This window comes from Molossus molossus, unplaced genomic scaffold (assembly GCF_014108415.1).
Source record: "Molossus molossus isolate mMolMol1 unplaced genomic scaffold, mMolMol1.p scaffold_m16_p_21, whole genome shotgun sequence".
Lineage (NCBI taxonomy): Eukaryota > Metazoa > Chordata > Mammalia > Chiroptera > Molossidae > Molossus > Molossus molossus.
The window spans coordinates 14,854,344-14,881,294 of record NW_023425357.1 but is presented as its reverse complement, the minus strand read 5'-3'; the positions used below and the strand labels follow the sequence as shown (position 1 = coordinate 14,881,294).

General features: G+C 37.2%; 2 protein-coding genes across 2 annotated transcripts; both read right to left on the bottom strand.

Annotated features, from left to right (window-relative positions):
• Positions 1–1,201: 1,201 nt before the first annotated feature.
• On the bottom strand, positions 1,202–26,160 carry LOC118638622 (zinc finger protein 566). Its single transcript, XM_036274685.1, has 5 exons — positions 26,079–26,160; positions 14,173–14,246; positions 11,150–11,276; positions 10,753–10,848; positions 1,202–2,635 (listed from the first exon to the last, which is right to left on the bottom strand). The coding sequence occupies exons 2-5, from the start codon at positions 14,179–14,181 to the stop codon at positions 1,611–1,613; spliced, it is 1,257 nt and encodes a 418-aa protein (XP_036130578.1). The 5' UTR covers positions 14,182–14,246; positions 26,079–26,160; the 3' UTR covers positions 1,202–1,610.
• LOC118638951 (tigger transposable element-derived protein 1-like) lies at positions 23,451–26,537 on the bottom strand. The gene is made up of 3 exons (XM_036275090.1): positions 26,487–26,537; positions 26,079–26,437; positions 23,451–24,822 (listed from the first exon to the last, which is right to left on the bottom strand). The coding sequence occupies exons 1-3, from the start codon at positions 26,535–26,537 to the stop codon at positions 23,451–23,453; spliced, it is 1,782 nt and encodes a 593-aa protein (XP_036130983.1).
• Between the last annotated feature and the right edge of the window lie 414 nt (positions 26,538–26,951).

Below are 26,951 nucleotides of genomic sequence, written 5' to 3'. Positions count from 1 at the left end.
TTTCTGGACCGCAGGCCGACGCTCTAACCACTGAACCAAACCGGCCAGGGCTCTTGTTTGTTTTAATATTAGGTGTTATAAGTAGTTAAAAGGATGCCAGTCTGCCCTGGGCGGTTTGGCTCAGCAGTTAGAGCGTCAGCCTGCAGTCTGGAGAGACCTGGGTTTGGTTCCCACTAAGGGCACGTACCTCGGTTGCAGTTTGTCCCCGACCCTGGTTGGGTCCTGTGGGTGGCAACCACTTGATGTGTCCCTTTCGCGTTAATGTTTCTCTCTCTCTCCCCCTCCCACTCTGAACAAAATATGGAAAAATGTCCTTGGGTGAGGATAAAAAGAGGAAAAAAAAAAAAGGATGCCAGTCTGAATAAGGTCCTTCCCACACATTACACACATTACTTTCCCCACCAAATCCCAAGATTATTTTATATGCTCTATAAGAAATAAATGACAGAAAATGTTCTTAATTCATTACTCTCAATGGGTCATCCTTCAATTACATATCTTGCCTGATGTTGAGTAAGGTCTTCAGAAACAGTTGTCTTTCAACAAATAATATTAATGACAACAATGAATATAAATAACAGTGGCTAACATTCAGTATCTATTTATTATGACATGCACCATTCTAAACACTTTGTCTTGATACTTACACAAAATTATGAGGTAGGTATTATAATTTTCGCCATTTTGTAATTTCTACTGAGACATGTATAAAAAAACAAACAAACAAAAACTTCCCAGGAAGGATAAATACTAAACAGATAACTATTCTTTGGGAAGAAAAATGGGTACAAGGATAGTGGTCAAGGGTATGTTTGTCTTATTTGTAATGTTTAAATCTTTATAAGGAAAATATATCATGCATTATTTCTGCAGTTAAAAGAAAAGACACGATAAAAGATATGCAAAGGGATAATGTCCATCAGGGCACTGTGTATAATGGCAAAAACTCTGGAAGAAATGATGTCTATAAAAAAGGGATTTAATAACATGGTATTACAGCAACACAAGAAAACACCGTTAATTAAGCCATTAAAAGATCTCTATTTACTGAGTGCAAAGTTGTTCATGAATGTTTTTACAGTAAGAAAGCCTAAATTTTATAAAGAGCAAAATGTATTTTCAAAAATAAGAGGTCACTTCTGTATTAAAGGTATTTTAAAAATGAAGGTATTTTACAAACCATGATGTGTACAAATGGTCCTTACAGTCATATAAATTTAAGATGAATTAAAAGATTAAGAATATAGCAACTATAGACAAATTGGGGAGGGGAGGGAGAAAATGAAAATCACAGGATTACATTTCAGCACGAATTCTTGATGTTTAAGGTTATAAAGGTGTCAAAAGTTCTGTCATTGTCAATATTTCCTAGTTTGAAAGATCTGATGTCAAGAGAAATACAAATTTTACTGAAGAGCTTCCAAAATGTATTTTATTTGTGGGGTGTTTTTCCTACATTTTTCTTGGGTGGAGTAAACTATAGTCAACAAATAACATGTTTATACATTACTGTATTTAGAAAGATTATCATCAAGATAATTTTCTGATGTTGAATAGTTTTGAGTTGTAATTAAAAGGCTTCCCACACATTTCATATATTCTATGGTTTATCACCAGTACAAATTTTGATGGTGAATAAGTTGTGAGCCATAATTAAAGGTCTTCCCACATTCCCTATATTCATAGGGTTTCTCACCAGTATGAATTCTGTGATGACCAATAAGTTGTGAACTCTGAGAATAGGCTTTCCCACATATCTTACATTCATAGGGTTTCTCGCCAGTATGGATTCTCTGGTGTCGAGTAAGGTCTGAACCAGAACGAAAAGCCTTTTCACATTCCTTGCATTCATAGGGTTTCTCACCTGTATGGATTCTCTGATGTTTAATAAGTTGTGAGCTCTGACTAAAGGCATTGCCACATTCCTTACATTCATAGGGTTTCTCTCCCGTATGAATTCTCTGATGTTGAGTAAAGTTTGAGCCACTACTAAAGGCCTTCCCACATTCTTTACATTCATAGGGCTTCTCACCAGTGTGAATTCTCTGATGTCTAGTGAAGTTTGAGCCACTACTGAAGGCCTTTCCACATTCCTTACATTCATAGGGCTTCTCACCTGTGTGAATTCTCTGATGTCGAGTAAGGTCTGAGCCATAAATAAAGGTTTTTCCACATTCCTTACATTCAAAGGGTTTCTTGCCAGTATAAATTTTCTGATGATGACGGAGTCTTGAAGGATGTCTAAAAGACTTTCCACATTCTTTACATTCATAGGGTTTTTCAACTGTATGAATGATCTGATGTGTAGTAAGCTGTGAATCATGTCTAAAGGTTTTCCTATAATCCTTAGGTGTACAGTATTTCTCTTTATTATGACTGATTTGCTGTAATGTAAAAGATGGATGCTGACTAAAAGTGGGCACGCCTTCATGGGTGTATTCTGGTTTATTGAAATGTCCCTCCTGAGAGCCATGTTGTTTCTCAAAGTGGTCATTACATTCCCAATCATCTCTGAAACTAGAGCACTGAAGGTCATGTCTTGTAAGTCTTCCCATTATTTCCCACTGGGCTGACTCTATTTCATTAATTTCCTTCTTCAGAAATAATTTCTTGGTTTCACATCTTGATCCCAGGACTGAAAGAAAATATGAAAGGAATCACTCACATTTTTCTTGTTTGAAAGAAATAAAACTTCAATTTAAATGGAAGAATTAAACCACAGTTTTAAAAAATGGACAAGAAAAGTGAGGAGACATCACATGGTAAGATGAGGGCAGAAAGTAAGCCATTGGTTCCCAAACACTGCTAAAGATTGGAATTATGTAGGGGAGCTTGCTAAATATACAGATAACTAGTCCTATCTCCTTTATTATAGGATGACTCTAAACACACACACACACACACACACACCACATATACATATAAGAGCATGACACAGCATAAAGTATAAAGTAAGGGAAATAATCATATCTACTTAGAGTTGAGAGGATTAAATTAATATGTCAAAGGAAAAATTCTAAGGGGTTGGCAATCTATGCCTGTAGCACTGTAATAATTTTTATGAGTAAAGTTTTACTGGAACACAGCCACACTATTTATTTATGTATTGTCTATGGCTACTTCTGAGCTACAATGGCAGGAGTAGTTGCAACAGAAAACACATTGATGGCAAGCCTAAAATATTTACAATCTGACCCCTTAAGAAAAAGTTTGCTAGCCCCTGGTTAGATCTGTGTTGTCCATTACAGTACCTACTAGCATATTATCTATTTAAATTGAACATAATTAAAATTAAACAAAAATTCGAATTCAGTTGGCACTGTTCACGTCTCCAGTGTTCAATAGCTAAATGATGCTAGTGGCTACCATGCAGGAAATCATAAATATAGAACATTTCCATCATTGCTGAAAGTCCTATTTAATAATGCCTTTCTAGATTCAGTAACTGGAGACCCAGGGTCTCTTTAACAATGATAAAGAAATGATAAAGAAACAATCCAAATGGGAGAACAGCTTAAGAAAAGTCAACTGTTGAATGAATCTCACATGAGTGGTAGATAGGAAGAATTCTTTTGGGGCTAGATAATATGGGGTTTGATGAAAACATGATTTGCCTTGGAATTCTGTGATGCTGATCTTAGAAGGACTTAACATATGTACAAGCACTGTAGTGATGCTGACCAACTGACAGGAAGGGCATTTGTAGGTTCAAAGAGAAGAAAAGAGAAGATAATGGAAGGTAGTGTATTACTATTGAAAGATCAGAGGTATAAGAGTTAGTTATATAAGTTTTAAACTCAAACTCTGTTAATTATAAGCATCGGTTTCATAGGCAAATTAGTTCATCTTTCTGAGCCCCCAGTTCTCTGTCTATAACATAGGAATGATAACTAACGATTACAATCACTGTGAGGATTGGGAATAATATAGACAAGTATTTAGTATAAAATAACTGTTTTGTATTTGAAAGATAATATTATGAAATAGTTTCTATACAAACATGAGAATGTTAGGCAAGTGAAGTATTTTGAAGAGCATATATGGGCCCAGAAGGAAACCTCAAACCAGAGAATTGAAAATCATTCTAGTACCATCATCTTCCTCTTCCCCTCATATAATGACTCAGCAAATACTGTCTAATTTTGCTCCTAAATGTAGTTTGAAACTCTTCCCTCTACCTTTATTACCTAATATGAAATTTCTCTACCTCGAATTACTGAAATAGCTCCCTACCTAGTTTTCCCACTTGAGGAGTACAATCTTGAATCTACATCATTAGAACGGCATTGCCTGCCACTGCTCTGCTTGAAATTCTTCAGTGGATTCCCTTGATATTGCTTTTACAATAAAAGCTGAGCTTCTGAACATGGTCTAAAAAGTTCTGAATGATCTGGTTCTTGCCTGCCTTTTCAACCAAATCTCATACTATGCTCCCTTTTGGTTTCTAAGCTCCATTCACACTGGCCTTATTTTGCAATTCTTCAAATACTCCCAGCTCTTAGTTCCTCTTAAAGTCTTTCCAGGTACTGTTCCTCATATCAAGAAGGTATTTTCTTTCACTGTTGGCCTTGATCACTATTGCTCATCTTCCAAATCTCTTCTTAAAGGTCATACTTTTTTTTTAGATCTTCCCTGATCCCAATACCAAATTATACCTTCCTTGTAATTACTGTTTTAGCTCTCTGTTCTCTTCCTTAACAGGATTTTCATAATTTGTAATTATATACTTCTTTAGGTTCATTTAATATCTTTCCCCCTCAATAAGTCTTAAGTTTTATGAAGGCAAGAAAAATGTCTATCTTCATCAATGTGTATTTAACGCTGAGCACAGTCTCTTGAACATATTAGAAGATCAACAAATATTTATTGACTGATTCAATTAGCATGTATACTCCCTAATAATAAAAAAAATATTAAAAATTCCTCTAGAAAAAAAAAGGACATACTCTTTTCAAACATGACACATTGAATATACGCATTTGTTACTTCTCCTTCATGAAATCAAAATAAGTGATAATAATAAAATTAAATGTAAGAAGAAACTCCATGCCCTGGCCGGTTTTGCTCAGTGGTTAGAGTGTTGGCCTGTGGTCCGGAGAGACCCGGGTTCAGTTCCCGCTAAGGGCACGTACCTCAGTTGCAGTCTGTCCCCGGCCCTGGTTGGGTCGTGTGGGTGGCAACCACTTGATGTGTCCCTTTCACGTCGATGTTTCTCTCTCTCTCTCTCTCCCACTCTATCTGAACAAAATATCAAAAAATGTCCTCGGGTGAGGATTAAAAAAGAAAAAAGAAAGAAGAAACTCCATCAGGACAAAGAGAACAGGAGAAGGAGCAGCAAAAAGATTTTGGAAGCTAGAGAGTAGATGGAATAGTAATAAATGATGTAACAAACAAAAAAAACTGAAACCGATGGTGCAGACTGGTCCTACTATAGAATCCCAGATATTTTCAAGAGTTGTAATCATTAGGTACCTTTGAAAAGTAAGATGCATGAGGGGCTGCAAGCAGGGAGATTACTTGAAACTCTGAGCAAAATAGGCAGACCTCAGATTCTCAAACCTACCTCATACAGTAGGCTGATTCCCCAGCCTACTATATCCATCCAGTAAACTCCCAGAATCTTGCAGCCAAGCTTATTTTATTAGAGTAAACCTTGATTTTGCAGACCTCAATTTAAAGGACTTTAGATTTAATCAACAAAATTTCTGTTCTGTATATCATACGTGCAAATGAACACTCTGTTAATTTTTAAATACTTTTAACCAAAATTTGCTTATAATTAATAGGACTGTTTTTGTAATTAATTCAGTTATTTTTAACAAGTTTTAGAAAATAGACCATATGTTGGAAAAACACTAGTAATTTCACTGACAAAATAAATGTTACATATCTATAATCCAAGAGTCTCCATATTTAAATCCAAGAGACACTGCTTGTAAACAATGTTCAGCTTACCCCTTTGAGACAGGGTATAGCGTCTCTCATTAGTCACTGTCCTAACTACTGGCTAGCTCTACATGAACTGTAGGCTGGAGACAGTTGCCATGTACATCTGTAATATTGCTTTCCTTGTTTTCACCTTCATTCCTGACAAATTTTTGCTGGATATAGAATTCTGGGTTGATAGTTCTTCTGTACAATAAAATACTGTTCCACTTTCTTCTGGCCTACATGATTTATGAAGTGAAATCCATTCAAATCTGTTTCCTATAATGAATGTATTATTTTTCTGTGGCTCTTAATCATCATCCATTTCAGTAATTTGATTATGAGATGTCTGGGCATAGTTCCTTTGGGTTTATTCTGTTTAGAGTGGTTGAGCTTCTTGAATTGGTATATCTTTCACCAATTTTGGTAAACTACTATTTCTTCAAATAGTTTTTTCAGTCCTGAACTTTCTCCTCTCCTTCTGGGACTTTAATAACAAAAATGTTAAACCTTTGTTACTGTCCCACATGTCCTTGAAATTGTATTCTTTTTATGTTCTGATTCTTTTGTTCTGTTATTCAAGTTGGCTAATTAATTCTGATCTACCTTTAAGTTCACTAGTTTCCCTCCATTATCTCCAATCTCCTATTGAGTCTATCCAGTGAGTAATTTATTAAAATTTTGGCCATTGTATTTTTCAGTTCTAAAGTTTCCATTTATTTTTTTTATGTCGTCTGTCTTTTAATTGTATTGATTTTCTGCTATTGAGTTATATGGGGTTTGTACATATTTTTTAGATATATATATTTTATATATTATCAGATATATGATTTGCAAATATTTTCTCCCATTCCATAGATTGCCTTTTCATCTTCTTGAGTTTCCTTTGCTGTGCAGATGATTTTTAGCTTGCTTTTTAGTCCCACTTGTTGCCTTTGCTTTTGGCGTCAAATCCAAAAAATCCAAGGCTGTCAAGGAGCTTATGCCTATATTTTCTTCTAGGAGTTTTATGGTTTTAGATCTTTTGTTTAAGTATTTAATCGATTTTGAGTTGATTTTCTATGTATGATGTAAGATAGTGGTCCAGTTTCATTCTTTTGCATGTTAGTGAAGTTTTCCCAACACCATTTATTAAGAAGACTGTCCTTTCTCCAGTGTATATTCTTGGCTCCTTTTTATTTTATTTTATTTTATTTTATTTATTTATTTTTTATCCTCACCCGAGGACATTTTCCCATTTTTTGTTCAGACAGAGCGGGAGGGAGAGAGAGGAAGAGAGAGAGAGAGAAACATCGATGTGAAGGGACACATCGAGTGGCTGCCACCCGCACGACCAACCAGGGCCGGGGACAAACTGCAACCGAGGTACATGCCCTTAGCGGGAACCGAACCCGGGTCTCTCTGTACCGCAGGCCGACGCTCCAACCGCTGAGCCAAACCGGCCAGGGCTCTTGGCTCCTTTTTAATAAATGTATTAACTATTTATGTGTTTTTATTCCAATACCATACTGTTTTGATTACTCTAGTTTTGTAATATACAGTTGAGCCCTGAACAACACAGGGGTTAGGGGTGCTGACCACCCGAAAAGTTAAAAATCTGCATATAATTTATGTCAGCCCTTCACCTATGTGAATTCCGAAACATGGTTCAGAAATGCAATTGACCTTTGAACAGCATGGGTTTGAACTAAATGGGTGCACTTAAACCTTTAAGTGAACCCATGCAGTTCAAACATATTGTTCAAAAGTCCACTGTAACTTGAAATCAGAAAGCATGATGTCTCCTTCTTCTTTCTCAGAACTGTTTTGGCTATTCAGTCATTTGTGGTTTCATACAAATTTTAGGATTGTTTCTATTTCTCTCAAAGTTGCCACTGGAATTCTGATAGGGATTACACTGAATCTGTAGATTGGTTTGGGTAGTATGGACATTTTAACAATACTAATTCTTCCAATCCATGAGCACAAAACATCTTTCCATTTCTTTGTGAATTCTTCCATTTCTGTCATCAGTGTCTTACAGTTTTCAGTGGTTATATTTATTCCTAGGTATTTTATTCTTTTTGATGCAATTGTAAATGAAATTATTTTGAAATTTCTCTGAGTGTTTGTTGTGAGTGTATAAAAATACAACTGATTTTTTGTATATTGATTTTTTTATCCTGTAATTTTACTGAACTCATTTATTACTTCTACTAGTTTGGGTTGTTTTGGTAGAAATCTTTAGGGTTTTCTACATACAATATCATGTCATCAGTCAACAGAAACAGTTTTACTACTTCCTTTTCAATTTGGATGCCTTTCATTTCTTTTTCTTGCCTAATTGTTCTGGTTAAGACTTCCAGTACTATATTAAACAAAAATGGCAAGAATCCTTGTCTTGTTCCTCATCTTAGGAAATAGCTTTCAGCTTTTGCCATTGAGTATAATGTTAGCTGTGGGCTTGCCATATGTGGCCTTTATTATGTTGAGGTATGTTTCCTATATACCCACTTTGTTGACAGATTTTATGATGAATGGATATTTTAAAAATTCAGTATTTTTTATGAAACTTTACTTCACGTCATTTTAAAGTTCATATGGAAGACCAAAAAGAGAAGTATAACCACACAACTCTGAAGAGAAAGGTGGAGGGATCTGTCCTACCAGAGATCAGAATGTTTTATAAAAGCAAGAGTAATTAGAACAGGAATAGATAAAAAAAAAGCCAAGTGAACGAGAGAACTATGTACACATAGAATTTTAATATATGACAGAAGAAACACAGTGGATCAGTGAAAAACAGACTTTTTATTCAGTGGGGCATAGATAATTTGTTTTCTATATAGGAAACAATTACAACTGATCTCTATTTCACGCTTTTCATAAAAATTAATTCTAGTTACATTAATAGGACTTTAATAAGAAAGTCAAAATATTAAAGACAAGAAAATTGGGCTAGGGAAAGGTTTCTTAAGACCCCCAAAGGTGTGAAGCACATAGAAAAAAAGTATAATTTTTTATAAACTATATATAATTTACTAAATATATAATTTAACCATAGTAATAGAGAATTACTATTCATCAAAAGATATCATAAAGAAAGTAAATAAAGAAGCTACAACTAAAGATGTCTATAAGACATGTCACTGACCAAAAATTAGTATCCAGAATATATATAAGAAGTAATACCTACAAGTCATTTAAAGTAGTGAAATAAGATTTTATACTAATCAATCAGATTGTTAAGAAAATGAAAAGAATCTTACAGTACAGGAAGATAAGGTGAGACAAACACTTGAAAAATAGTTTGGCATTATCTAGTAAAGCTGAATGAGCATGTATGCCAAGACCCAGTGATTATATTCCTAGGTGTATTTCCTAACAAATCTATTATATGTGCAAACCTAGAGATTTTCATGTTATCTTATAATTTTATGTTAATTATGTTATATGTATCCTACTGTGTTTGTAACTAGATTTTATAAATAACTATACTATTATTTTTTTAAATAAAAAACTTAATGGATAGGCTGAAGAGCCAAAAACTCATAATTAAAGATTATATTAGTGAATCAACACAAATTAAGCCATGGAATTCTATGTAAAACAGTATAAATGGAAAAACAGATGAAGAATAAAAGACTCTGGAGATGATCCAGATGTTCTAATGTCTGTTTAACAGGAGCTTGAGAGAAAAAGGAAATGGTAGCAAGATAATATTTGAGGAGATGACTGCTAAGGACTTCCTATCACCAAAAAAAGATGAGTCCTCAGATTGAAAAATACACCGGAAGTACTGCTGTACTTCTTCAGGTCTCTGCACAAATGTCACCTTAATGGAAAAAGTGTCTTTTACCATGTCACATAAAATAGCATCCTCTATTCCCTCTCTCCACTTTGCTTTTCTTTTTAGCACTTACTATTACTTGATATATTATATATTCATTTATTTGTGTGTCTATCCCTGCCCTGGAGGGTAAGCTCTGAGAATAAAGTTTTTGCATGTTCTATTCACTACTCTAACCTCAGTGTTAAGAACAGTGCTGGGTGTACAATGGGTACTCAACAAACATATACTGAATGATGTGCTATCCTATTTTTCCTCCTTCATACCAAATTTCTTTATTTTTGCCAGCTCTAAGTTCTCAATGGAGGCACAGACCCTTTATTTCCAATATTCTATCTAAAGACATGCATGCTTAAATCTCCTATAACTTCTATATGGATCAACTCTTCTTCTACATCTTTAGCCCTCACTTTCTGCTGAGCTCCCTATTTTATCCTCTTTCCGTGGTTCTACTTTGTAAAAGTTATATATAGACATGTTCTAAAACCCCTACTATGCTATAAATTCTATAACTGCTTATTTCTTTTTTAATTATCTCCAGCACCTAGAGAGTAAATTAGAAAATCAGTAAGTGTTCATGAAAAGTATGACTGAATCAATAAGTATATGAACTACTATATCTAAAAACCTCTAAGTTTTTGGCTATGTAGAAAAGAATATATTTCAGGAGACAGTGATGCTTTTTTAAAAGGCTAATACAAAAGAGGATGAGAAGCTGATAAGAAACTAGACCCAAAATATGGACATAAAATAATGTCATTAGAGAGGGTGGAAGAGGGCACCAGCTGGTTAAAATTAGAAGAGAAGTGTAAAAGGAAAAGAACAGGCAGTGTGTTCAGTAAGGCAAAAAGGTGAGGTCACTTGAAAGTTCATACTGAAAAGGCTTACTTTTATACAACAGGCCTAAAGCTTTTATGAGAAACTTCCCAGAGAGCATCTCAAAGGTACAGCCTCTCCACTGAACAACTGGGTCAATACTGCCATGCCTCACTTACCTGGACACTGGCCTCCTGTTACTTCTCTGTCAACCAACCAGGGCTCCTTCCCCTGCTCCAAGAAGGAGATCACATCTGGTTTAGAAATAGAATGTCCTGCTTATAAAAGAAGTAACGAGACATGTTTATAAGAATGTCCCAGAATTCAAATCCAGTTCCTTCATTAGGAAAGAATTAAAGAAAAGTATATCAGATTTATGAAACATACTGAGGATTTGAAACTTTCTCCATAGCTCAACACAGCTTCTTCTTTCTCACTTTATAATATTAAAAACATTCCTCTGGGAACTGGATTAGAAATCTAACTGGTTACTTGAAAGGTAGGTGAGTATTTCACCCTGAAGGAAGCAGACCATCTGAGGGCAGAATCTGAATTAATATGGACAGAAGTCCTTACCCATTGAAACCAGGTTGTTGTAATTCTCCAACATCACATCTCTGTATAAATCTCTCTGATCATCATTCAGGCATTCCCACTCCTCCTGAGAGAAGTCTATGGACACATCACTGAACATCACTGACTCCTGGAACAACAATCATGTATATGACTTGATTAATTTTTTTTAAAGTGATTTTGTGAAGGAAAGAGAGAAGAAAATAAATAAAGGTAGAAGAAGTAAAAAATAGCAAGCATATAGAGAGGGGCTGAATGTCTGGGATACAAGTAGAGGACTGTAAACAAAAAGCATGACTGAATCAATGAGCTTCTATGCCATTATGTTTCCTCCAGACAAAACTGCCTGTGTATACTGGGATACTTCCACTATCTACATAAGTCTGGGAAGGTATAAAGTCTAGTAAGAGGAGTTTCCTAATTAAAAGAAATAGTATATACAAATGCTTTACACAATACTTGTCATGCAATACAAATGTGCTTTCTCTCTCTTCTTTTTCCAAATACTAAAAGTAAAATTTCAGAAGAAGGAATAAAGAGAAGATATTAAAAGCATCCAGAGAAGAGTAGATCTTATAAAAGACATCAATAATCAGAGAGGCAATGGGGTTCTTTACAACACTATGAAAAATAAGAAATAAGAACAAGTCTTCAATATTCTTATGGAAAAAAGAAATTCTGACCATGAAGTCTATAACCAAACTGTCATTCTGTTGTAAGGATTGAAAAAAGACATTCCTAAACAAAAAAGGACACAAGCACAATTTCTTAGAAAACTACCAGATGATGTGTTCCACCAAAATAAGGAGTAAACCAGAAAAGAGGAGGACATGAGATTCAAGAAACAGGTAAATTAACACAGAAAAAGTGAAGGAAATCCCAGGAAACAGGAAAAGGGCAGTCCCGGGAAAACTGCAGCAGGCCTAGAGAGAAACCAGACTAGAAGAAAGCAGGACTAATAAGGGAACAGAGATGAAAGTCTCCATGTTCAAAAGGAATGTGTTTGATCAGATGGAAAATATATTAATTGGCATGTGACAGTGATTCCGGAGATTTTAGATAAAAATACATGGATAACTAAGCAAATGTGTGGAAAAAATTAACCTCAGGAAAAATGAAAAGCTGTAATAGAATAAATCTGCACTAGCTCAGCAGTGAGTGATATTTACAGTACTAATATTCCATACACTATTAAGTTAACCAAAAATTATAATATAATTAATAACAGAATCAGAGGAAATGAAAGGTGCAATACAAGAGGACAATATCCCTTTCACTCTGCAGTAAGTCAAGAGATAATAAGTAAAATTGATTAATCAAAAGATAGCAATTAAACCACATTCAAGAGTTGAGGAAGGAAAGAAGTTGACGGGCTGGGTGAAAAAGATGAAGGGATTAAGCCCAGCTGGTGTGGCTCAGTGGATTGAGCATCATCACATGGACTGAGAGGTCCCTGCTCAATTCCCAGTCAGGGTACACACCTGGGTTGCGGGCTTGATCCCCAGCAGGAGGCAGCCAATCGATGTTTCTCTCTCATATCAATGTTTTTTCTCTCTCTCTAAAAAAAAAATCAATAAAAATATATTTTTAAAAAAGATGAAGGGATTAAGAAGTACAAATTGGCAATTACAAAAGTCACAGGGATGTAAAATACAGTATAGGGAATATAGTCAATAATATTATAATAACTATGTATGGTGCCAGGTGGGCATCTGAAATACCATGGGGGATCACTATGTAAATTATATGATTGTCTAACCACTTTGCTGTACACCTGAAACTAATATAAAATAACATTGAAAATCAACTGTATTTAAAAAAATTAAATTTAAATTTAAATTTAATTTAAAAAGGCAGCCACCTTTTAGGAGTGGGACTTGGTGATAAGACTGGAGTACTACTATTTCACTTGTATACATATGTACAATGACTTTTAAAAATATTTTACCTTAGAAAATTAAATTTGCATATAATTCAAGACTGAGCCATTCTAATGTCACACTATTATATAATAAGAGCTATTCCTTGTTATAACAAATTCTTTTCATAAGCATGTTTTCCACTGAATAATATTCTGTTATATGGATATAAATAATAACTTTTCTTTTGCTTTCAGACATTGAGACTATAGGTGATCTTTAAAGATCTCCCCAACATTAGCCCAATCTTACTTATAACCCCACCCACTGTTCAACTACAGGAAATTGATGGAGGAGATCATTCCATTATTAAAACTAGAATCAAACAAAACCTTATTCCACATATTTTCTCATTGGAAAACCTAGGAAATGATCAGGGCTTTTCTCTATGAGGTGTCCTTAACTACTCATTTTCGTTCTTTTAAATCACTGTCCAAGCAAATTAGACTCATTAACAAATGAATCAAGATTTCTGGCAGAAGTCTAAGATAGAAGATGCTGAAGTACTTACAAAAGGAGTTTGTAAACATTGTCTAAAAGAAGGGAGAACTGGTTGGAGGGGGGGCACTTGATTGTTTAGAAAATAGGGGTCAGTTTCCTGAAGGGGGACCATGTTAACCAGTGTAAAACTTTTTTTTTTTCCAAACTTGGTCTCAGTCAGACCTTTTTTACATTATATAATTCATAATCTCTTTGTGGAAACAAGTAAGGCTTCTTGATGAAATTCATAAGGAATTTTCTGATAAACTTTCATCTAATTGACACCTCTTCAGAGAAACTTGTTATCCAACCATTGTCCCTCTAATACTTATCTGCAAAAGTGTAAAGACATTCTTTTCTTTTTTCCAACAATGATTACTGAACCACTTCTTTTTTCTATAACTATCTAAAAAAAAGAAATATTTGAATTGGCTTATTAGAGATCTTTTTCTTTAGAGCAAAGGTAAAAGAACTTTGTTATTGCTTATAACTAAACTGTCTGAAAGTTTTTTGTTTTTGTTTTTTAAACACCAAAAAGCATCAAGATAAGGAAAGCAAATATTTACATGTACTAGGGATAAAAATTACTTCATTTGAGCAAAAAACAAAAACAACACAGCATCTCACCTGAGCCATGGCTTTGATATTCGCAGAAAAGGACCAGTTGTCCTCTGGACTTCTCTTTTGGAAAAAGACAAGAGCTGGGGGAGGCAAAAGAAGCTACATAAGATCTCACTTGCCTTATTGTTTCAAAAATGATCATTTCCCCTCTGTTCACTCCACACAAACACTTGAGGGGTTATTAGTGAGAAATATGGGATAACTATTTAATTATCCCCAACTCCAGAAACCTCAGGCTTTGACTAGAGCAGGATAGATCTGAACAGCCTGATATGGTTTGGAGAATATATTTACACATACACCCAAAGATATCACTTCTTTAAATAAATTGTAGCATATTTAATATTTAATAATCATTAAATACTATATATAGTTATACATATTTGCTATTTTAACTTAATGTATCTTGGACTGGATCCCAACTAGTACATACTAAGTTACATAATTATCTTAGCTAAACTGTATATCATTCAATGGATATATTTTCACCAATCTGCTACTGATAATCATTTGGGTTGTTTCCAGTCTTTCACTATAATAATGTTGTCCTAAAGATCTCTGTACAGCCCTTGCCAGTTTGGCTCAGCGGTTGAGTGTTGGCCTGCGGACCAGAGAGTCTCAGGTTCGGTTCCCGCTAGGGGCATATACCACAAAAAAAAAAAAAAGAAAGAAAAAAAAATCTCTGAACATATCTTTTTACCAACATATGAATTTTGAATGATTAATTCCTAAAAGTTGGTCACAATCATTTTGGCTTGGATGTATATTGGTCAAACTAGGTTTCAATGACCTTGGGGTGTATAATCAGGTCCCAGGTCCTGAGGAAGAAACAACTGATTGATAAACCAGATCCTCTATTCCTGCCTTAAGAGTCTTGCCTTAAGATAACTGAAATCCAGGGAAAAGAGAGGTAATATTATTGAAATTTTAGCAAGATATTAAAATTAGCATAATAACAGGAAGGAAGAATATAGAAATTATGTAGAAACTGACTACACCCACATCGCTGATGCTTTAGTATAGCTTCTGACTTTATATAGATGAAATAATAATTTTAATAATCATGTATATATATTCTATGTGCTTCTTAAGATGTTTAAAATAGCCCTGGCCAGTCTGGCTCAGTGGTTGGAGCATTGGCCCATGGACCGAAGGGTCACAGGTTTGATTCCCGGTCAAGGACACGTACCTGGGTTGCAGGTTCGATCCCTGGCCCCAGTCAGGGTCATGTGATAGGCAACCAATTGATGTGTCTTTCTCAGGTCCATGTTTCTCTCTCTTCCCCTCCCTTCTTTCCACTCTATCTAAAAATTAGTGGAAAAACATCCTTGGGAGAGGATTAATAACAACAAAGATGTTTAAAATGTCCAAAAGAATAGTTATACTAAAATACTAATATAAGTCTAAATTGTTTAAGAAGAATAACTGGCCCAGCTGGTGTGGCTCAGTGGTTCAGCATCGATCCATGCACCTAGAGGTTGCCGGTTCGATTCCCAGTCAGGGGACATGCCTAGGTTGTGGGCCTGATCCCCAGTGTGGGGCATACAGGAGGCGTCCAATCAATGTTCTCTCTCATCAATGTTTCTATCTCTCTCTCCCTCTCCCTTCCTCTCTCTCTAAAAATCAATTAAAACAACAAAACAAAACAGTAACTGATTTGTGATTTATTTTTAAGCTCTTAAGGAAAAAAATTTTTTTTTGCTTATTAGATGTAGAAATATAATAAACAGAGCATTATAAAAGAATAAAGGGCAGTGAGTATTTCTCTCTATGCGCAAAGCTCCTTGATCATTAAACAATTTATCAATAATTTTATGTAAAACTAAACACCTAGGAAGTAGTACCATGCCATCAATTATTTAATGGCTACTCACTGTATTCCCCCGGGTATATACATATTCCAGGAAATTAAAACCAAAAGAATCCATGTCTTTTCCCTAAAATCTGAAAGCACTCCTTTTAATATTATCATTACTATTTATTAAGCCCCTAGTATTCTTTTACCAACCACATAGCCTGTATACCAGGCATTGTACTAAATATAAAGAATCAATAGTAATCCAGAAAGATTTGGAAACAAACTTCTTTCTCCCATACTCCTCACTTTATATCTCCCTTTCTGGTCTCTCCTCCTAACCTTTCCCTGGTTAAAGGGATATCCTTTTTTTTTTTTTTTTTATCCTCACCCGAGGACATTTTTCCATTTTTTGTTCAGGTAGAGTGGGAGGGAGAGAGAGGAACAGAGAGAGAGAGAAACATCGATGTGAAAGGAACACATCGAGTGGCTGCCACCCGCACGACCGACCAGGGCCGGGGACAAACTGCAACCGAGGTATGCGCCCTTAGCGGGAACCGAACCCGGGTCTCTCAGGACCGCAGGCCGACGCTTTAACCGCTGAGCCAAACCGGCCAGGGCTAAAGGGATATCCTTGAGTGCTGTACCTTCCAAGTGGAATGAGCAGGAAACATTCTTACTTCAATACCTCCTTCTACCTTTGTCACATTCCTAAACCTCTTTATCTTTGCCCCTATGGGGTATCCTCACAGGCTGAATTCTTGCATCTGGGGGATTTGCTTTTCCTTTTTAAAGCCAAACATCTCTGTGGCCAAGATAATATAATATGCTTGCAAAATGATCACACCTGGGGCATGGAGCATTATAAAAAGATACCACTACAGCTCGGTCGCTGTGGCTCAGTGGATTGAGTGTCAACCCATGGACCGAGAGGTCCCGGTTCGATCCCCAGTTGGAGCACGTGCCCAGGTTATGGGCTTGACACCCAGAAAGGGGTGTGCAGGAGGCGGCAAATAGATGTTTCTCTCACACTGATGTTTCTAGCTCTCCCTCCCTTCCTCTCTTTCTAAAAAATCAATAAAAACATATAAAAAATTTTTTTAAAAAGATATCACTACAGAGAAGCATGTCCCTTGAAACCGAGTAACTAACTTAGGTTTATTAATAAAAAGATTATTACTTCTCTTACAGTATGTTTTAAATTATTTCCTACATTAACCTGAAAATTTCCCATATACTAGGAACTGTATCTGTCTGTTACTAACACAGACCTGTAAAGCAGTTTAATTTTTCTTTTCTAATGAGAAGGCTAAAAGTAGATAGTGGCTGGCCTTGGCCCCCACAGTTGTTTTAGATACAATATCTATCATACAATTAAATGCAAGAAGATTAAAAACAGAAAATTGGAGCAGAACCACAGACAATTCAGATATTGGAGTTGGCTAACAAATAATTTAAAATAGCTATAATTAAATGTTAAAGACAACCAAGGAAAAATGATAGGAAAATGTATAAGATGAAGAAATTAAATAGAATGGAAATCTATAAAAAAAAGAATCAAATTAACTATTTAGATCAGCAGATTAAGAAATTAAAAAGTCATTGCATAGTTTTAATCTGAAACCAGACACATAGAAAAAAGGATTACTGAACTCAAGAACAAGTAATAAAATATATCCACATGAAGTGCAGACAAAAAAAAAAAAAAGAACAGAAATTAATATAAAAGACATATGAGACACAGTCAAAAGAGTTACCATACATGTAAATGGCATTTCGGAAGGAGAAAAGAGATTGGAGAGGAATTAATATTTAATAAATTAAATAATCAAACGTTTCAACAGGAGTTTCAAGAAGCACAGCAAATCTGAATAATAATAAATAAAATGGAAAGCACCCAGCTGGTGTGGCTCAGTGGATGAGCATCGACCCATGCACCAATCGATCGCAGGTTCGATTCCCAGTTAGGGCACATGCCCAGGTTGTGGGCCTGATCCTCAGTGGGGAGCATGAAGGAGGCGGCCAATCAGTGTTGTCTGTCATCGATGGTTCTATCTCTCTCCCTCTCACTTCCTCTCTCTCAAATCAATAAAGAAACAAACAACAAAAAATAATTAAATGGAAAGTAAAACAAACACACAAAACAAACAAAAAAATCCACAACCAAGTATAGCCAAATTGTTGAAAACTAAAGAGAAACAAAAAAATCTTGAAAGTATCCAAAGGAAGGAAAAAAACATTCCCAAGAGTACTGATGGAAAAAAGAGAGGGTTACTACACAAATGAACAATATCAGGAATGAAAAAGGTAACATCACTATAGATGCCATAGACACTAAAAAAGATAATAAGAGAATACTAATAATTTTATGTTAAGTGTGAAAGCTTAGATAAAATAGACAAATTCCTTAAAACATGCTCAAACTGACAAAACAAACAAAAAAACAACAAAATATCTAAAAAGTTAAATTGATTCCATAATTTAAAATATTCTCATCAAGAACATTTTAGGCCCAGATAACTTCACCAGTGAATTCTTCCAAATTTAAGGAATAACTTTATTCTTACGTGTAGTAAATAGAGAAACACAGGGAATTCATCCCAACTCATTACATGAGACTAACAGAAGCCTGACACCAAAAAACTTAACAAAGACATTAGAATAAAAGAAAATATGGGCCACTATTTCTCATGAACATACACAACAGAAATTCTATGTGGTATTAGCAAATTTAACCCAATAAAATAAAAATAAAAAAGTTTAATATACTATGGCCAAGCAGGATTTACTTTAGGAAGGAAAGGTTGGTTTGACATTTGAAAATCAACATAGTTTACCATACTGATATATTTAATAGAAGAAAATCATATGATCCTCTTGATAGAACAGAAAATACATTTGTCTAAATTCATCCCTAATGAAAAATAACTTCCTCAACTTGATAAATAACATCTGTACGTGTTTTATAGATGCTAGATATAAGGATAATACATAAAAAGCAACTATACTTCCAGCAGTAAACAATTGGAAGATTATAAATATTAAATACCATTTACAGTTTCAACAATAAGTATCAAATACCCAGGCATACATATGAAAACTAGAAATTGTTGAAATTAAAGACCTTAACAAATGTAGACGTGTATCACATTTCTTAGTTGAAAGATTAAATATCAATAAAATGTCAGTTCTCCCCAAATTAATATAGATTCACAAACAAAATTCCAGCAAGAATAGTTATACTATGCTTCTTTGGTGAGAATTGACAAGTTAATTCTAACATTATAGGAAATTGAAAGCCAAGACTGTGTTGAAAAAGTAGGAAAAAAGTTGGAGAATTAATACCACAGATTTTAAGACAGTGGCACTAACAAAGAACAAATAATAAAATAGAATACAGTCTGAAAAGAGCCACATATATAATATCATCTGATTTATGATAAAAGCTCCTTGTAATTCAGATGGGCAAGGACGGTGTTTTCAATAAAAAGTTCTGGCCCTGGCCGGTTAGAGCATCAGCCTGCAGACCAGAGTCTCGGGTTCAATTCAGGTCAAGGGCACGTACCTCAGTTGTGATTCGGTCCCCAGCCCTGGTTGGGGTTGTGCGGGAGGCAGCCGGTCGATGTCCCTCTCTCACATCAAACTTTCTCTCTTTCTTACCCTCTCACTCTATCTGAAGATAAATGGAAAAATATCTTCAGTGAAGATTTAATTTAAAAAAAACAAAAAAACAAAAACAGTTCTAGCCCTGGCCAGTTTGGCTCAGCGGTTAGAACGTTGGCCTGTGGTCCCGGGTTTAGCTCCCACTGAGGGCATGTGTCTCAATTGCAGTTTGTCCCCGACCCGGGTTGGGGTTGTGTGGGAGGCAGCCACTCGATGTGTCCCTTTCACGTTGATGTTTCTCTCTCTCTCTCTTTCTTCCTCTCTCTCCTTTCCACTCTACCTGAACAAAAATGGAAAATGGAAAAATGTCCTCGGGTGAGGATTAAAAAAAAACAAAAACAAAAACAAAACAGTCATTCAAAAGAATACATGTCCCTGTTCGTTTGTGCAAAAGAAATAGCAGAAGGATAAAGCAGAAACTAATGAGGTTGATTATGTACAGGGAGTAGGCAGGAACAACATTAATGTTTTCATACGCAAAATATTGTGACATGCAACAATCAACCAGGATGTGGGGGAACTCAAAGTGCAACGCACACAAAGCTAAACGTATGAAAAATGATCAACAAAACTACACTGAAGAGGGTGGCAAAGAAAAGAACAAAACTGGAAACAGTTTTTGACTATATACTGTAAGGTTAAAAGAAAAAAGTTGCCGGTTTGGCTCAGCGGTTAAAGCGTCAGCCTGCAGTCCAGAGAGACCCGGGTTCGGTTCCCGCTAAGGGCATATATCTCTGTTGCAGTTTGTCCCCCGGCCCTGGTTGGGTTGTACGGGTGGCAGCCACTCGATGTGTCCCTTTCACATCGATGTTTCTCTCTCTCTCTCCCTCCCTCCCACTCTATCTGAACAAAAAATGGAAAAATGTCCTTGGGTGAGGATAAAAAAAAAAAAAAAGTTGCACACAAATATTTTACTATAGTTAGTAAATTTGTATTTTTATATGAGTTAGCAATTCTGAAACTACTTTACATGTATTCTAGGGTAGGATTTTAAAAAGACTGACACTATAAACAGGTTTCTCAATGTTGGAGAAAGGAGTTGCATATAAGGAAATGGCCAGATTTGATGGGAAACAATTCTCCTTCGGTCTTGCATGTTTCTGCATATCTTGCCATCAGAAGTATTAAGTGCTATATATTTTTTTCTATTTCTCCAAGATGTTTATGTAGTGAATAGCCTTGAAAGACAGAGATATTCCCTCTTCAGAACAAAGGGCAGGTATGTTCACTGCCCATTACATAAGATTCAGGTTCTCTAAATTCATGATAGCACACAAATACCTATATATTTGCATCACCCTAGAGGTGCAAGTGAGCCAGTGCAAGAAAATGTTGATACTCTGGCTACTGCTATGAGCAATAACTGTCTTTCATTTCTGACCTGGAAGTCACATGTCTCCTGCCAGCATTGGTGAAACTGGCAAGCTAACTTGTTAAATTATAGGAAGGGTAAAATCTCCTACATTTCATAGTTCTTGACAGAATCCTATGGTACTGGGTTAGAAGTGAAAGTATAAACTAGTGGCTTTTTAATGTATATAGGTAGGTAGATAGATAGATAGATAGATAGATAGATAGATAGATAGATACAGATGTGCATATACACAATTGTATACTTTCTGGCTCTGTCCACTGACAAACACTACAGCAATTACACCCAGGTTGCCACCATACCTAGTGCCCAGAGCTTGGTTTAAAAATCTATTTTGCATCCGGCCGGTGTGGCTCAGGGGTTGAGCCATGCACCAAGAGATTGATGGTTCGATTCCTAGTCAGGGCACATGCCTAGGTTGTGGGCCAAATCCCCAGTGGGGGGCATGTAGGAGGTGGCCAATCGATGTTCTCTTTCATCGATGTTTCTATCTTTCTCTTCCTCTCCCTTCCTTTCTCTCTAAAATCAATAAAGAAAAATAAATAAGTAAAAATCTATTCTGCAATAAAAGAAACCAGGGCTCCTTTGAAAATTGCTGAATCCAGGGCTGCTGGAAGGAAAAATACAAGTAAGCCTGGAACATCTTAGTGCCAGAAAGTAAGAAAGTGCTCAAAGACTGATGGCATGTTGAAAGGACAGAGGAGTCAACTTGAAGGAGTTTTTAATGGCCAAACCTGGGACAATTTAGCAATAAAATATATAACAATAATGAATTAACACCCATAGAAGAAAATAAATGTCCACAAGTTCATAAATAAATAATCAAATAAACACATGAGAAATAAGGAACAGTTCTTCCTTACAGTAGAACTTAAATTAATAAATGTAGAAGGAATGAGGGAAAGAGAAAATCACCACTAGGCAAACATCACAGTAATAATTATTACAGACAAGAATTACCAATGAATGTTAAATTTAATGGGTGAAAGTCTGATGAGAAATATTTTTGAATAGTCTCAAAGCATCTACCCACAAATTACTAATTAAAAAGGGAAAAACAGTAATTTTACCTAGGAGAAATCTGGTACCCGCCACTAATTAATTTGTAATAGCCCAAATCTGGAAACTATCAAATGTCCATCAACAATGTAATCAATTACTAAATTGCAATATATCTCCAAATATAATGAGCACTAAGTATGATTACACTCAACAACATGAATGAATCTCAGACATAAGGTAGAACAAAAGAAGCCAGGCATAAAAAAGTACATGCTATATAATAAAACTAAATAATAGGGATAGGTTTCTGATTAGAAAAATAACTGGGAAGGGGTATGAGAGAATCTTCTGGGCATGCTGGCAAAGTTCTTTATATTGATCTAGGAAATTGTTATACACCTGTATACTCAACTTTTGTGCACTTTACTATATATATATGCTATAACTCATAAAAATGTTTTAAAAACTTATCAGAACCATGTTTGGGGGATATAGAGCAACGAAATGCTTCAAACACTGCTGTGCAAGTATAAATTTGTGCACCCACTTTGGTAAATATTTTGGCATTATTTAATAAAATGGAAGATATCATACAACCCAGCAATCCCATTGGTAGATAGATAAACTCATGCACGGATACCTTATGCAAAAGAATGCTTGCACAGCACTGTTTATAGAGTAAAACAAACAAACTAGAGATAAATGTTCATCATTACTAGAAAGGATTAGTAATAGTGGATCAAAGGAGGAATACAATATAGCAAAGAAAAAGGAACCTCTATTATATCTAACATGGCAGATTCTCATAAACATAGTTGTACAAATAAGCTAAAATAAAAGATAAAGGACAACATTCATATAAAGTTTAGAAACCAGAGAAAACTACAGTATACTGCTTACAGGGTTATACATAAGTGAAAAACACCTCATACATTTATCCAGTCCTGCAAATCACATCACCGCTATGGGAACATAAAGCTAGAGGTAACTCACAACCAGACTAAGAGCGCCGCATACCCAGGGCCTCACCGGGTCACAAGTATCGCACGGTCAAAAGTACCTGTACGTGGTCGCACAGTCACAATCACACTAACCACAGATAAAAACCACACAGTATTAGCAGGTACCCCCACATGCACTCTACAGCACACGGCCACACAATCACACATCCCTACGGGGACAAACCCTATACAGTGATACCTCGGTTCTCGAACATAATTCGTTCCAGGAGGACGTTCGAGAACCAAATTGTTCGAGAACCGAAGCAATGAAACCCAATAGGAAATAATGGAAACTGGATTAATTCGTTCCAAGCCCCAGAAAATGCCTATTTACTGGCCTAATTTGTATATAATATGTAGAAAAACATAAGTCTCAACAAGAAATAAAAGTGTACAGTATGTATTAAAAAAAATAAAATAAAATGTACTGTAAAGTACAGTAAATTGTGTTTCATTTACTGTACCTGTACCAACCTTTATTGTCTTGAAGGGGAGTCCTCTTCAATAAAAACAGAGGGTAACTGCTCTTCGGGTGTTTCTGTTCTCTGTACAGTATCTTTTGCTGAGGAGAATCAGAATCTTTCTCTGCAGTTACTTGTCTGATTTCTTTACGGAAGAATTTTTCAATTGTTTGCTGTTTTTTTCTCCTTTCAGAAATTTTGCGGAAAGTGGACATAACATTGTCATTAAAAATGTTAACTGCTCTATTTGCTACCACTTTATCAGGGTGATGTTGTTCAACAAAGTTTGCGATTTCTGCCCATTTTGCACACATTTCATGAATAAGGCCACTAGAAATATCCTCCACTCTCTCCTCTTCCTCAGAAGAAATTTCTTCCACCATATCCTTCTGCTGCTGTTGTTGTAGGTGCATCAGTTCCTCGGTGGTTAACTCAGCAGCGTGACCTTCCACAAGTTCGTTGATGTCATCTTGTTGAATGTCAAGGCCCATGGTCTTTCCTATGGCCACAATATCATCAACTACAGCAACATCTTCATCAACGACAGGAGCTGACTCAGCTTCTAAACCCTCACCGTCCCTTTCAGGCCATAGTTTTCGCCATGCCGCATACAATGTGCGATGAGTGACATTACTCCAAGCAGTGTCAATCAAGTTTACACAATTTAGGATGTTGAAGTGTTCTTTCCAAAATTCCCTCAGAGTTAACTGTGTGTCATTTGTCACTTCAAAGCACTTCCGGAAGAGGGCCTTTGTGTACAATTTCTTGAAATTGGATATGACCTGTTGGTCCATGGGTTGCAGAATAGGGGTTGTGTTGGGGGGTAAGAATTTTACTTTGATGAAGCTATAGTCATCAACTAGATCTTCCTCTAAAGCTGGGGGGTGAGCAGGAGCATTGTCCATCACTAATAGACATTTTAAAGGCAATTTTTTTTCTGCCAGGTATTCCTTCACTCGAGGTGCAAAAACTTCACGCACCCACTCTGTAAAGAATTGTCTGGTAACCCAAGCTTTGGTGTTAGACCACCACATCACAGCCAATTTACTCTTCATTACATTGTGCCTTTTGAATGGCCTGGGATTGTCTGAATGGTAGACAAGCAAGGGTTTTACCTTGCAATCACCACTTGCATTTGCACAAAACAAAAGAGTAAGCCTATCTTTCATAGGCTTGTGCCCTGGTAGCGCTTTCTCCTCTTTGGTTATGTAGGTGTTGGCTGGCATTTTTTTCCAGAATAATCCGGTCTCATCGCAGTTGAACACCTGCTCAGGAACAAACCCTTCTGCCTTGACATAGTCACTAAATTCTTTAATGAAGTTATTAGCAGCCTCCTGGTTTGCACAAGCTGCTTCCCCATGCCTAGTGACGCAATGTATGCCACTTCTACGTCTGAAATTCTCAAACCAACCTCTGCTGGCTTTAAACGTGAAAGCACCTTCACCACTTGTACCAGGTGTTTCTTTGTTCAGATCACTGAATATTTGTAGTGCTTTCTCACAAATAACGACCTCATTGATGCTGTCACCTGCTAACTCTTTTTCTTTAATGAAAATAAGGAGCAGCTTCTCCATTTCCTCCATTATCTGAGGCCTTTGCTTAGTTATCAGCGTTATACCTTTGGCAACATTGGCAGCCTTTATAACAGCTTTATTCTTAAGGAAAGTAGAGATGGTTGATTTTGGCACGCCATACTCAGCAGACAGATCCGAAACACGTGTGCCCTGTTCATATTTGGCAATGATTTCTTTCTTCAGCTCAATAGTTGTTCTCACAGCTTTCCGCTTACCTTTGTCTGCATTACCACTTCTGGCTTTCTTTGGACCCATGTCTAAGGGTTAAATTCAGTGTAAAGCGTGACTCTCTCCACAAAGCGTGACTCTCTCCACAAAGCGTGACTCTCTGCACTCACACTGATGACGCAAGCAAGGTGCGCTGGGCCGAATGAATGCTATTCGGCTCAACTCGGCTCATCTCGGAAGTTCGAGTTCCAAATATCTGTTCGGATTCCAAGACAAAAGTTTCTCGAATCTCCTGGTCGAATACCGATTTGGTCGAAAGTCAAGGCGTTCGAGAACCGTGGTATCACTGTATCACATCCACTAAAGCTCCCCACACCAGCACATACAAAGCCGCACACGTGGGCCCTAACCACACACACACACACACACACACACACAGACACGGTACTGTCCAGTCACATCAGCAGTCAAGGCTCCCAGACTGTGCTGCACACGGTAATCACTGGAACAGCAAGTCACAACCACACGATCAGTCAACACATACCACCACAGGAAAAGAAATCACAATTTGAATCAAACCTCCGCGGTACAAAGCCGAGGCTCCGGCCCCGGCCCCGCCCCCTCCTCGGGTTCCTCACCACACACACACACACACACACACACACACACACACACAGACACGGTACTGTCCAGTCACATCAGCAGTCAAGGCTCCCAGACTGTGCTGCACACGGTAATCACTGGAACAGCAAGTCACAACCACACGATCGGTCAACACATACCACCACAGGAAAACAAATCACAATTTGAATCAAACCTCCGCGGTACAAAGCCGAGGCTCCGGCCCCGGCCCCGCCCCCTCCTCGGGTTCCTCACCTCAGGCCTTCGGAGCTCCGGAAGCGGCAGCCCGCTCCTCCACGGCGCTGTAACAGTTGCTGGCGTAGACCTAAGGGTCCCGCCAGCGCGTGACTTTCAGGCTGAATTACCGCGAGAATCACGTTACGCCGAGGCGTCCTCTGGGAAATGCAGTCTGAGACGTACCTAAGGTGGACAAGAAGCTTCTCTAGCGTCAGGTTTCCTGTCCGGATTCCTGTCGGAGTTAACCGAGGCCCAGCCAAACGATTGCGCCCCCTCACTGAACGGCGCCCCGGAGGCCTCGTGGAGCGCGGCTCAGCCTCGGGCCGTGGCGCGTTCCAGGGGCGTCGTTCCCTTATCTGCCGCACTAGCCCCAGCAGCTGGACAGGCTCAGGAAGAGGGTAGTTTGCAAGGGAAGATGGAACGCACCGCCGACCCTTCTGGGAGACGTTGCTGGGGCAGGGAACGCAGTGGACGCATCGTTCGAAGGTCGCTTTGCTTCTTCACAGCCTGCACTTAGCTACACCCCGGAAATTTCTGCGAGTGTCACTGCGCCCAAGGAGTGTGGGCCCTTGTTCCGGCGTGACTTTGGCTTGGGGTTCTTCAGAGCGGAGGAGTTTGGGGACCTAAGCTTGTGCGTCCCAGAGCCGGTCCGGGGGCTGAAGAGGAGGAGACGTGGAACCTGCCAAGGGATTGGGAGTCTGGTGGGGAGGAATCGCTAAACGTGAAGTGGGGTTGGGGAGGAGTTTCCGAAATTGCGAAAGGGGCTGGTGTTCTGAGCTACGGACTTTTGTATGAATACGGCGGCGGTGAGGCAGGCTTTGCGGGGGGAGGGGGTAACTGAGAGGCTGAGGGTCTGTGGCTAGGTGTTCCGGGTGGTAGAGACGGGGGGAA